This window comes from Paramormyrops kingsleyae, chromosome 12 (genome assembly GCF_048594095.1).
Source record: "Paramormyrops kingsleyae isolate MSU_618 chromosome 12, PKINGS_0.4, whole genome shotgun sequence".
Taxonomy (NCBI): Eukaryota; Metazoa; Chordata; class Actinopteri; order Osteoglossiformes; family Mormyridae; genus Paramormyrops; species Paramormyrops kingsleyae.
Window position 1 is genome coordinate 6952484 of NC_132808.1, and position 13142 is coordinate 6965625.

General features: G+C 42.0%; 1 protein-coding gene across 9 annotated transcripts in view; it reads right to left on the reverse strand.

Annotated features, from left to right (window-relative positions):
* Positions 1-13142, reverse strand: part of st3gal5 (ST3 beta-galactoside alpha-2,3-sialyltransferase 5) — a 28371-nt gene that overhangs the window by 10687 nt on the left and 4542 nt on the right. For 4 of the 9 annotated variants that reach the window (XM_023800005.2, XM_023800008.2, XM_023800007.2 and 1 more), the window contains exons 2-5: positions 10117-10303; positions 6865-6963; positions 2547-2670; positions 603-940 (exon numbers count right to left, since the gene is read on the reverse strand). In XM_023800005.2, coding sequence (XP_023655773.2) covers positions 603-940; positions 2547-2670; positions 6865-6963; positions 10117-10208 — 653 coding nt within the window. In that variant the 5' untranslated portion in view covers positions 10209-10303. Of the gene's footprint in view, positions 1-602; positions 941-2546; positions 2671-6864; positions 6964-10116; positions 10304-13142 lie in introns of those variants that run through there. The other 5 variants (XM_023800009.2, XM_023800010.2, XM_023800015.2 and 2 more) reach the window with 2 other exon arrangements.

The following is a 13142-nucleotide window of genomic DNA, read 5'->3' on the forward strand; positions in this document are numbered from 1 at the left end:
GAATACATTGTTGTCCTGTTGTGATCAACATCAAAACTTGAAGTTTCAGTTTCAATTCTTTTATCAAATTGGAAAAACAACTGTCCCTGGTTTAGCCCCATAGTGTTTTAGTATTGCATCATTTTGTAATGTTTTATATTCTATATTATATTGTTGTATTATAACCAAGGATTGACATAACTGGAACACAAGTAGGCATTCACCTTTAAAAGCGATATTTGCGGCAATCGATTGTTGTAACAGCATGAATGCGTACATATTTTATGTACATTCACGCCGATATGACAAGAAATTATCGTTTGTTAAGATGCAGTCTTATTTTGGATTTTTTAATTTAATTTCTTAGGTTTTTTTATTCTGACATGTCGAGAAACACATTGCCTTTTGTTAGATTTATACCTGTTCAGAACTATTAGTTTTAAAAAATAATTTCAAAACAAATTCTGTTTTCCCTGTTGTACTGCAACTGCCCTGAACCATGAACCCAAAACTGAATTGTTCACTGAACTGCGAATTTTATGTACCATTACACCCCTGATTTGCGTGTTAAAGGATCCAATACCCCTTCAGAATAGCTACGAGTCCAGTGAATGGAGACAGACCTGATGATCACGTCAAACTGATCGATGAGAGGGCCCAGCTCCATTCCACGGAGGATCCCTCCATTCCCAACCACCACACATCGCTGACAGGCCTTCTCAAGATGCACCTGGGCTGCAGGGGTGGGCAGCAGGTTGAGGATGTCTGTCAGTTTGCCACGCATGTCCCGCAAGCCGAACGGTGGCGGATACTGAAACATGTCTTCTGTCAGTACAGTGTCTCTCCAAAGGAAATGGTCAGTCACACGCCAGGAGCTGTTCAGCCTGGTTTTGATGGCGTTTCTGACGAACTGTGGTCTGCACTGCCTGGTTAATATGCTCTGGGTATGTTGGTGCATGAGCTGACAGGACAAATGGAGAAGAAACAGTGAATATTTGCTCTGTTTGTGGCAAAGAGGTAGTAAACATCTTCAGTGCAGCACAGGGCACAAGGCTGGGGTGCCCCTTGGACAGGATGCCAGTCCATTACAGGGCACATTCACACATTTACTCAGAAACACAGTAATACACTACAAGCTCCTTAGAGCCCAGCCCCCCATAAACTTTTTGACAATATTTTTTGTCACGTGACAGAGAACTTCGGCCAGCTGGCCAGATTGAGATTTTCAATTCGAGATGTCTGCACACATATGTAACAGTTCTTACGTTGTAAATAGTCTGCTTTTGTATTTAACCATGTAAATGCACTTTTGACATAGCTAATTTTGGGTTTATAATGGAATAATATAGATTTGCCGTAAGATTTCCTGCGTGAGTCTGTACTAATTGATATATACCATATGTGTGTATGTGTGTGTGTCTGTGTATGTGTGTGTATTATATATATATTACAGTACTACAATACTATATGTACATACAGTCTATATATATATACACACACAGTACTACTATATATAAAAAATAAGATCTGAATCCGAAAATTAAAAAAATGCAACTGAAAAATAAGACCTCAAATATTAAAATATGACAGTGAAAGTGAAAACATTTTTAAAAATCTAGAACTGAATCAAAGTTATTTTTAAACCAAAAGAAACTTTCAATCACTTATTTTTAGTTTAATTTGTATTCAACATCAAAGCTTGAACTTCCAGTTTCAATTCTTTTTTCAAATCAGCAAAACCACTGTCCCTGATTTAGCTCCATAGGGAAAATAAGAGTAGAATGTTGTGGTGAAAGATACGGCTATACTGGGATCGGCCAGATCATGTGACCAGTCCCTGCGGCCTGCAGCTAAAGCAGAAGCCCTCTGCTCTCTCCCCAGGCCTGACCACATGGTCAGTAGCCAATACTCTGCTGCGACCTGAATATCAGTTTTCACTGCCGCTGCAGCTCCCTGCCCCCACCTGTACTATAAAACTCTTTACTCCAAATTAAGCTCCCGTTTGTTTCCCAAGCCCTGTGTCATGTGGCTCTGACCACCATGCTGCCCAAGGTGGATTTCACAAAGCGAGCGCTATTCTAACACTGCTGTCAGACATCAAAAATTTGTTTTTTTTTTTGTTTGTGGTCATGCAGATATTAATAGCATTACAAAAATGCAGAAATTAAACCAATGGGAATTTTATGCAGCTGCTGGCCTGATCTCAGAGTCCAAGGACACTGGGGGGGGATCATTCAGAGCTAAGCCCAAACAGCACCAACAATGTAGAGTGGGATTAAAACCCTGGAAGACGTGCATCTAAAGGCAAACAGGCATCACACCATCAGCTGAAAGATTGTTTGCCATGACGTGACACCGTATGTCATCACATCATTTTTGAGATGAAAAAAGAGAAAAAAAAACGTGAGCTGCACTGTGGCTCATTGGGTAGGAAGGTTACCGTACACCACCAAGGCTGGGGGTCTGAATCCTGCCCCTAGCCTGTGCAAAATGTTAATGTTTGTACAACAATAAAGCCCCCCCTTCTCTGGTAAATCACACAAAGAATCATGAACTGGCTGCCCTACCTTTCTGTGGCTGGGATCCACGACCCAGGCATGCAGTTTTGAGTCAGTCTTGACGTCAGAAAAGTAATTAAGCAAGTAAAAAAGGCAGACTAACGTCAAAAGCATCAGTGAGACTCGAGAGGGCCTGCAAGACAACACAAACACACAAATGCAAGGTTACTGGGGGCAGTAACACTAAACAGACATTAAACTGTTTGGTCGATTAGACTGGTGTGGCAGAGCTGAACATGACATCATAGGACTAATGGAAATGAAAAGCCAAAATCAAGAAATAAAAGCTAAAAAGCTGACATATAACTGTTATCAGTGCAAAAATACAAAGAGCTCCATCATGGAGGTTTCCACTCGTCCTGCTTCCTCTCCCTCCTCTTCTCACCAGTCCAGCTGGGCCTTTGTATAGTTAGCTTACTTTTTTCCTCCTGATCACGTGTCATTACAGCATGTTCCCTCATCCCACACGGAGCAGTCATGTGATAATCATGACTCACCAATGCCTGCAGGTATAACATTTTTGTTCACAGCGATCAAAGATGCATGCATCAAAAATATAAATGATTTCTTTGTAGTTGTGATGAGACAGTGGTTCCATAGATGTCACTGTGACCTCACACGACCAGGACTGTAGGTTTTATTCCAGCCCCATCTGAGTGGTGTCATGCCCCACTCGTCCTACCCTCTCGTAGGGCATGCCCCCTCATCTACCCCGTATGGATTCCCCGTGTTCACCAGCTGTTTCTCATTGTTGCAATTAGTTCAGTGTATTTAAGTCCACATAAGAGTATGTTTCCCCAGTCCTGTCATTGATGTTACATGTTTAATGTCCTTTATTGGGAGAAGATTCCCAATAAACCCGCATTCCCTGATCTATCGTCTCGCTGTTCCTGCTTCCACGGTCCCGTGTTGTGACAGAATGACAGGACTCCACAAAAAGACACCTTGCCTGACTGAGGCAGAATACCTCAGTCTATGTGACGAGGTGATTTATTGGCTTGAGCAGCCGGAGGTGAGGGGCGATCCCGTGCTGCGAGCCATCGCGCTTCGGACGAGGGATACCCTTGAGGAGATATCCCTGCCCGGAGACGTGCACCTTTCAGGGGAGGTGCGCGAAAACATTCGGCGGCTTTGAAGCGGAGTGGCGGTGGCTCACATGAGGCATGTGGCTGAGGCCTGTAGCTTGCCTTTTGGTCCACTGTCCGAGCTACCTGAGGTGTCCCAAACTCCACCATCCACTGCAGGAAGGAGGAAAAAGCGGAAGAACCGGAGATGGGAGGACCCGCAGGAGGTACTCTTCGCTGCCTACCCTGCTGCTTGTCGGGAGGTGTCCTTCCCGATCCTCAACCCAGCAGTGTTCCCCCCATCGTTCCTGTGCCGGCGGTTGAAGCTCCACCCCCGTCGTTCCTGCTTCATTCCCTGTGGTTCCAGACCGACCGGCTCCTGCTCCCCTGGTTCCAGACCCTCCGCCTCCAGCTCCCATGGCCCCAGTCCCCGTGCCTCCAGCTCCCATGGCCCCAGTCCCCGTGCCTCCAGCTCCCATGGCCCCAGTCCTCCCCAGTCCCCATGCCTCCAGCTCCCATGCCCCCAGTCCCTGATTACCAGACCTCCATAGTGGAGTTGGAGGAGCAGCTCAAGTGGGACCCCTCGGGAATCTCTCTGACATCCCCGGTGACTCCATCTGTGACTCCTTCACCATCAGCATGGCAGATCCTGGCCAAGCCCCCACCTCTCAGTCTCCCAGAAGGGGAGAGGACACCTGTGCCGGGGTTGGGTCCCACTCGCCCTGCCCCCTGTCCCTCTGGCTACGGCTTGGCGGTCTCCTGTGGTCCCCCTGGCTTCAGCTCGGGGGTCACCTTCGGTCCCGCCAGCAGCACCTTGTCGGCCGGCTACCGTCCCGCCTCCAATGCCTTGTTGGTCACCTGCAGGTCCCCCATCTTCGGCTCGTCAGTTGCCTATGCCTTCGCCTGCCGCGGCTGCTGTTCCTTCCTCCCCTTCACCTGTGTCCCCTTCGCCTTCCTCCTTGCCCCCTTTGTTGGTCCCCCCGCCTTCCTCTTACCCTGGTCCCATGGTGCCCTTGGTCTCGTTCCTCGCTCCCCTTGGGCACGCCCAGAGTGCGGTAATGTCATGCCCCGCTCATCCTACCCTCTTGTCGACCACGCCCCCTCATCTACCCCATGTGGATTCCCCGTGTTCACCAGCTGTTTCTTGTTGTTGCGATTAGTTCAGTGTATTTAAGTCCACATAAGAGTATGTTTCCCCAGTCCTGTCATTGACATTACATGTTTAATGTCCTGTATTGAGAGAAGATTCCTAATAAACCCACATTCCCTGATCTCTCGTCTCGCTGTTCCTGCTTAAGTTAAGTTGGAAGAAAAAAGTTGACAAGTTTCTCCCTGGATGTGCAAGAGTTTTTTCTCCAGTTAAAAAAAGCACCCAGCTACCTTCCTAAACTTCCCACAGTGAACAATAAAAAATAAAAAAAATTGCTTCCACCTGCGTGTTTGCACTGCGTTGTTCTTGTTATTTGCATGGTCTTCCATCTATATGCACTGTCATACACCACGATTTACTTATTTCCTGTAATTTTGCTGATTTACTATATTGCTGTAATTGCTGTGTAATTTTATTTATTTTCCCCCAATGTTTATTGTCCAGTGTTTCTTATTCAACTGTTCAAACTGTCTGATGCTCTGAGGAATCGCAATTTCATTATATGTGTATCAAATGACAATAACGTGACCTGACTTGGGCTCTAGTCGGTCTGTGCCTCTGTGCTTAAGCCTCTGTGTCTATGATTAAAAGGATTCCGGTTCAAAATCCATGTCTGCCAAAATCACTATTGAGTCCTTCAACCCAGCTGCTCTAGGTACTGGCTGACCCTGCACTTTGAACAAAAAATATCTCCTAAATTAAATGTAAAGGGGCACTGGAACCCAGCAGCACCTAAGTGGTTCTAGACAAACGAATGAATGAAAAAACATGAACCTCACAAAGCTGCCACAATGAGTGGTTAATTCGGCACTTGAGATTTTTGGTGAAGCGTACTTTGCACATTTCATGTACTCAGGAGATTTTAGGTTTCTTTAATCTCCGGTAGACAGTACTGAGATAAGGGTGAAAAGAAATTAAGATTTTTAAACTGCAAAATGAGCTCAGTGCTCTTTTTATACTCTGCTCACTCTCCATATTAAAAAAGTGGTTCTTGAGAGGACACTCAGGAAACTGCGTGTGTGTATGCGTGTGTCACTTCCTGTGTACGTGGCCCCACCAAACTCACAGTGCTCCAGCTATCAAACTTCAACATTGAAAAAGTGCATCGTGCAGAACACAAATAGAACAAAGATCAAAATTAGAAAACAACCTACAATTCCCTAATTTTCAAAATCACTGCTTATACCTATTTGAAGTTATCCTAACTGGAATAGAAGGGCAGTCTTTAAGCATATGTAATAATTTAAATATATTCTGAAACACAATATAAGAACAATTAGATTAATTTCCTTAATTATGACAAGCCCTTTTTAGCTAGCAGCACTCCTAATTACTTTGCGAGTTGACAAGCTGCTTTAAGGTGCCTGACACCCTGCGGCAGCAGGTTGTTCTGGCGAAGGCCAAAGGGATTAACCCATTCAGCCATTGCAAGAGTAGCTGTTCATTCCAAGTCTGTGATTTTTAGAATACGGCAGTTTTACAATGACACTAATTCATTCAAGTCCCCCAAAAATGCTGGCCCGTCCCTAGTTTATATTTCTTAATTTATAAAAATTATTTAGTTGGTTTTCCAGGGGTTACTACTACTACTACTAACAAAAATAATAATAATAATTATGTTATACTGTATAAAACCTTTCGATAATCAAAAGACAATCAGGTTCTGGTCCAGGTCCTGCTTAAGCGTTCCCAACGGGAACCGGAACTTGACCAGTTTTCAACATTCTGGGAACGCTGGGGGTTTCGCAGAGGGGTTTGTTCATTTCCAAAAACGAACTATACATTTTCAATTTTTTGTGACCCCTGATTTTTACTCATTGTGTTCACATTTGAAAAAATAGAAACCATTACACTGAGGAAAATCCCCCAATGACTGTGCAACATAAACCTCAAAGTGTTGTTAGCCTGTGGTCTACTGTAGCTCATACATGGAATTAGTGACACAAACATACACGTGCATCAGCTAAAATAATCGTGAGAATGCAGCACCTAGCAGAGATGGCACACAAGCCCTATTGGCATTTCCGTATTCTGCAGTGTTTTTGCCGGACAGCGACTGGTCATGTGCCAAACCACACTGATTTATTTCAGAGGAGAGTCTAATTTAGCCCACCTGAAGCAGTGCAGTGTCTTCAGTTTGCCCATGGTGCACAGGAGGTTCCGGACACCACAAGTCCTCAAATGGCGACTTCTGTCTGGGAGGCTGCATTTGCTGCAAATCAACCACAACAAATAAAACAGTCCAGACTACCTTAAATCCGACAAGTTACCCCGATAAATCAGTAACCCTGCTTTGTAATACAGGCCACAGATGACCTCATAGATGTGTGGCCTTGATAATTACAGAAACATTGCCAATGTTTGTATATTTTTAATTATCTGTACTAGACAAACAGCAATCGGTTCTCAAAAGCCTGTGAGGGCCAAAATAACTGATATTCATGATCCCCACATCTACAAAATCTGAGCTGAGTCTCGTCCTGCTGGGGAGAGGAGGGCTGGAGGCCAGTGTTCTGACCTGTACCTTATGGAAATAGTCCAAAAACACTGAACAATGTTGGTATTATCTACCGCTCTAAATTACCTTCAAACTCTCAAGAGGACAAACTGACCCAAAATTTCCTCAAAGCTTTCAATGGTGTCCTTCAAAATGCGGGCAAGGTCATTCCAACAACAAATGTCTTTTGCATCACCAAAATTTCCCTTTGACCGTGGGAGCAAAAAAAAGATAACTCAGAACGTTTTCTTATGAACTGTAACTTCAATAAATTTACCTTTTGCATAAGTCTAAGTTTCTTTTTTCAAAGTCAAAGGTCACCTGACGAACTACAGTGTTTTTTAAATGTTTTATTTAGAGGTTGCAGCAAGAAATCCTTCCTGACAAGCCTTTTACCTGTACCCCCTACATCATCACATGGGCACTTTACTTGGGAAGTCAGAGAAGATGCCACTTTGCATGCCACTGGGATGACCCAGGTCAACTTCAGCTTATCAAGAGAGTCAGTCAGTATCATTACATGCACAGCTAAGTCAAGCTATGGTTATAGCTCGACTATGCCATTTAATTGGACTACTGTCCTTGTTCCAGTATTCATACACAGGAGGGAATCGATTTATTGACTGAAGTATGTCAGACTCCGCTATAATAGGTGGTGACAAGGCTCCTTTCAGCTTATTAGTATTGGGCTTTTTCCGGTTGACCTATTACATCACAAACTTCAAAAATGCTAAAATTAATAATAATGGATGTGTGAATAAATATTGGGGTATTTATGACACAAAAAATAAGTTCAACATCCATCCATCCATCCATTATCTATAAGCTTTATCCATCTGGGTCGCGGGGAAGCTGGAGCCAATCCCAGCATCTTCGGGCGAGAGGCGGGGTACACCCTGGGCAGGCCGCCAGTCCACCACAGAAATTCAACATAAATTTGTTTAAATTGATTTAAACAGCAAGGATGAAAATGATTATGATTGTCTCGTAGAATGTATGTATGGAGGGCTAAGAGTGCCAAAATTAAATAAATAAATACACCAATAATTAATTAATTAAATGTGCCATGAATTGTTTGAAATGGGAAATAAAAAGAGAAACTATTACTTAAATGTGTCATGAATTATTTAAAATGGGAAATAAAAATATCGTTAATTAAATGTGCCATGAATTATTATCTACCATTAGAAATAAAATCATTATTAATTAATTACATGTGTCATTTACAATTATTTCACTATTTATTTAATTTTGGCACTTTCACCACATCATGAATTAATGTTATCTGTCACTGCGGGTCGTCAACCGAGAGTAACATCTGATTGGTTACCCTGTACAGCAAGTCAAAACAAATAGATCCCAGATAATGGATCGGTACGGGACCCGTCAACATACTCCGAGACAATAGATGACAGTATTTGTTTTTACATTGCTACTTATAATAATCAAGAAGAAGAAGAATTTCGCAACGGCCTTAATTGAGCGATATAGGTAGGGGTGTCACTACCGAAAATGTTACACCTACCGAAAATGTAACTTCCGCTACTACGCATGCGCATGGCTCCAATCATTAATTAATAATGATTTTATTTCTAATGGTAGATAATAATTCATGGCACATTTAATTAACAATATTTTTATTTCCCATTTTAAATAATTCATGACACATTTAAGTAATAGTTTCTCTTTATATTTCCCATTTTAAACAATTCATGGCACATTTAATTAATTAATTATTGGTGTATTTATTTATTTAATTTTGGCACTCTTAGAGGTAAACATTAAAATTATTTTTAAACGTATACTAGATAATCTTAAAAATGATTCATTATTAAAATTGCAAAACTTGCTAGGTTTTGTTTCCTAAGAAAGAGTAAAAATGTTTTAGCGAGACTTAAACTGCTTGCACTATAATATCCATACCAAACTGAAGGTAAGAAAAAGCCTGATCTTAATCTAGCTGACTAGTAATGTAAGAATTGCATGTGCATAACATGCGCTATTGGTATTAATATCGCAAGTCTTGCAGTCCTACTACAGGCATCTTTCAAATTCAGTACAAAATACCACGCCTCGCATTGTGATGTCATTTGGTGCCGGTACCAGTTTTTACGACAATGGAAAACCAACACCTTGAAGTACCGTACTTTTGGTAACTTCCTGAAGTACCAAAAGTACGGTACCTGGTGCGGTGAGAAAGCGGCCTTTAGTTGAGTGGTGAATAGGACGGCTTTACATCCTCTGCTATGCTCCAAGCTTCTTCTGTTACTTCCAGGTAAATGCCTGGGGAGAAACTGTGGAGCATGCACAGAGTGCCTAGGCCAGTTTCAGTCCGATTAAACTAATACATACCGGAGTAAATCGACTCCCAATCTCATTATTTTGGGGTCCGAATCAAATTCAATTTAATACTATTTCAGTCAGACTAACATGTTTACATGTACTTTAAAAGTCCAGTATGAGTCGGACTAACACAATCATTCTTAGTGTGCATGTAAACGTACTGATTAATGAAACAGAAACTTTGGGTTTGGATCTCCCCTTTTCTTTTCCAGTAGACCATAAACAGGTGTAATGCTGCCTGTGAACCTCACCAGTGGTACGCCTGCACTTCATTTTGCAAGTCATAGGAGAAATTCTCTGAGAAATCCCCCAAAACCCTTTACGCACTTTATTGTACACCTCAGCTACTTGGTTGGTGACCCCCCCAGGCTGACACGCGGTCCAGTCCCACCATCCGTAAATGGCCATCTATCTGCCACAGCCAGGTATTAGTTTGGAGTTCCCACTCAGGTTCTCAGCAATGAGGATCCATTTGGCACTCCCAGAACAACCACTTATTCAACAAAAAAGTCAAATTAGCAGTACCTAAGGATTCTCCAAAGAGAGAAAGTACCAGAGGAGTCCAGTCTTTGTCTCACGTCACTGGATAGCGTCCATTGTGGAAGGATTGGGTGCATTGTGCGATTGTTGTTCTGTCCTAGGTCTTAGGCAGGAAGATACTCTTTGTTCTTGTGGACATGCAGCCAGGCACTTGAGTGGGGAACATGCTGACCTGGTACAGTTACAGGGTTACAGGAAATTGTCAAATTAGTAAGAGCAGGAAAGACAGGATATATCTAGCAACTCGAAAGGAAAAAACAGGGGTTTGTGGGGCGCTCTCATGACAGTGAATAGAAGTACAGTGGTACCTCAGAACTCGAACTTAATCCGTTCAGAACTCCGGATCGAATCCTAAAAAGTTCGAGTTGTGATCAAATTTTCCCCATAAGAAATAATGGAAAACCAATTATTTGGTTCCCGGCCCCAAAAAATTACAGCTAAATATGTTTTTTTAGCATTTAAACACAAAATGAACCGGATAAAACAAGAAGAGCATATACTGTACTAAACACATCTAAGCACACTTATCAAAACAGTAATTTGTAAAGTAAGAAAATAAATGTATCCAAACAATGTGTAAAGTTAAAAAAAAAACAATGTGTCCTGCCCCGATCGTCCGCTCCTTCCGTGTGCAATGCCCCCTCGTTAACCCCGTGTGGAATCCCTGTGTGATCAGCTGTTTTTGGTTGTTTTTATTAGCTCTCTGTATTTCGTCCGCGTTTCAGTTTGTTTCCCCAGTCTGGTCATTGTATTGTCCGTCTACGTTTTGCCTGCCTTACCTGTAATTAAACCCTGTATTCCCGATACCCTGACATCTGTGCCTTTGTCTCCGTTCCGTCCCCGCTCAGCACGACAATATTATTATAATTAAATTTATTAATGGTTTATTATTAATATTAAAATAATGAAGAAATCTTTATTTTTAAATGTATTTTATTATATAATAATTACTGTTACTGTCTATCATTGTCTAAATGTATTTTTACTGTCTAAATATATGTATTCAGCTAGTGTAAACATGCACTATGCTATCACAGCAAATGCAAGGCTGAGACTGAAGCATTACCCTTTGTTTCCGCTGAGAGACGTGCCGCGTGACTCATTTCCCCGCGCTTACAAGTTATCTTAGGTCGGCGTTCACGGTTTGACTTCTGAGATTCAGATCGAGCTCTAGGTAAATTTTTTTTCAAACTGGTTGGTTCGACTTAAGAAATTCGAGTTCTAATGAGTTTGACAACTGAGGTACCACTGTAATTGTATATATTTGTATCATTTTTAAATGTGGTTTATTTCAAGGATTTAAAACCGTGTTTGTTGTTGAGATCAGGAGATAATAATAAAAAAAAAGAAACAAAAAACCAAACCAAAAAATTCTGGCCAGTAAATCCGTGTATCGTTCGTTCTTTGAATTTTCCATTTCAAAACCAAATCGGAAAAACAAAAAAATCAGCGATGTTTTTTGGTTCTTCTCTTTTGAAATCAGAACAGGGAAAAAGAAAAACAGGAAAAACAGGCTTAATATTTTGTTTTTCTGTTTTAAAATCAAACGAAAAAACTGTAAAATCACATTTGTTTTGTGATATTTACATGTTCACACAGTCAAACACGAAAAGGAGAGCAACAGTGATTCTTCTTCAGAAGACACATCTGTCACTGTAAATGCAGTACGAGTAATGACTGTGGGTGAGAGCTCAGACGGGTTCTAGACCAACGCCAAGTTGGAAGGACATTCAGTAAAGATACAAATAGACACTGGATCAAAGGCGTCCTTAGTGTCCTATTAAATCTACAGGAAATGCATGAGACATCTTCTTCAGAGCATATACAGGAAACCCAGTGCACATGAAAGGGATGACAGATGTACTGGTGCAGTGCAATGATCAGACTGTGAGACTCCCAGTCTACATCACAAAAGGAAACTATGCAACCAGTGCCGTATGCTATCAGACCGTAGGTGGAAGCTGACTTGGATGCTATGGTCCAGAATGGGGTTTTGGAGCCTGTAACAACCAGTGAATGGGCCACACCCATTGTTCCGGTACCAAAGAAAAATAGTGGAATCCGGACGTGTGGAGATTTCAAAGTAACCCTTAACCCTGCCTTAATAACGAAAGAGTACCCGCTTCCTGTGATTGATGACTTGTTTGCTGGACTGAGTGGAGGTCAGAAATTAAGTAAAATAGATCTAAGTCATCATTCCACATTTATTTATCCGGTTCATTCCACTGTCACTTCGTGTGAAAATGTTGCAACAGCTTCATGAAGTACAAAGTGGAATAGTAAGGATGACAGAAATTGCGAGAAGCAATTTCTGGTGGCCAGGCATGGACAGACAAATCGAAGAAATGGCTACAAGTTGTTCAGCTTGCCAGAAGACAAGAAACAATCCTCCACTAGCTCCTTTCCATCCTTGGGAATTTCCACAAGAGCCTTGGCAGCATGTGCACATTGACTTTGCAGGACCAGTGGAAGACAGAATGTTTCTGGTCGCTGTCGATGCACACAGCAAGTGGCCTGAAGTGGCTATAATGAGGTCAACTACAACAGAAATGACAATCGAAAAACTAGGAAAGATGTTCAGTCGTTTTGGATCCCCAGCTCAACTAGTCTCTGACAATGGATCACAACTTGTGTCTCAGAAAATGTCTGCTTTTCTACAAGCTAATGGAGTGCAGCACATCACATCAGCTCTTTAACATCCTGCTACTAACGGCCTTGCTGAAAGATTTATTCAGACTCTTAAACGAGCACTCAAAGCATCACAAGGACAAGAGAAACTACATCAAAGACTCCATAACTTTCTGTTGAACTACAGAAACACTCCTCACAGCACTACAAGATCATCTCCTGCAAGCCTAATGCTCAAAAGAGACCTGTTAAAACCCGCACCAGTGAAAGATGTAGTTCAAAGTCAACAGAAAAAACAGATACAACGCAGAGAGCATAAGGCTAAGAACAGAGTTTTCACATCAGGACACACTGTGTTAGCAAGAAACTATAGTGGAGGACCT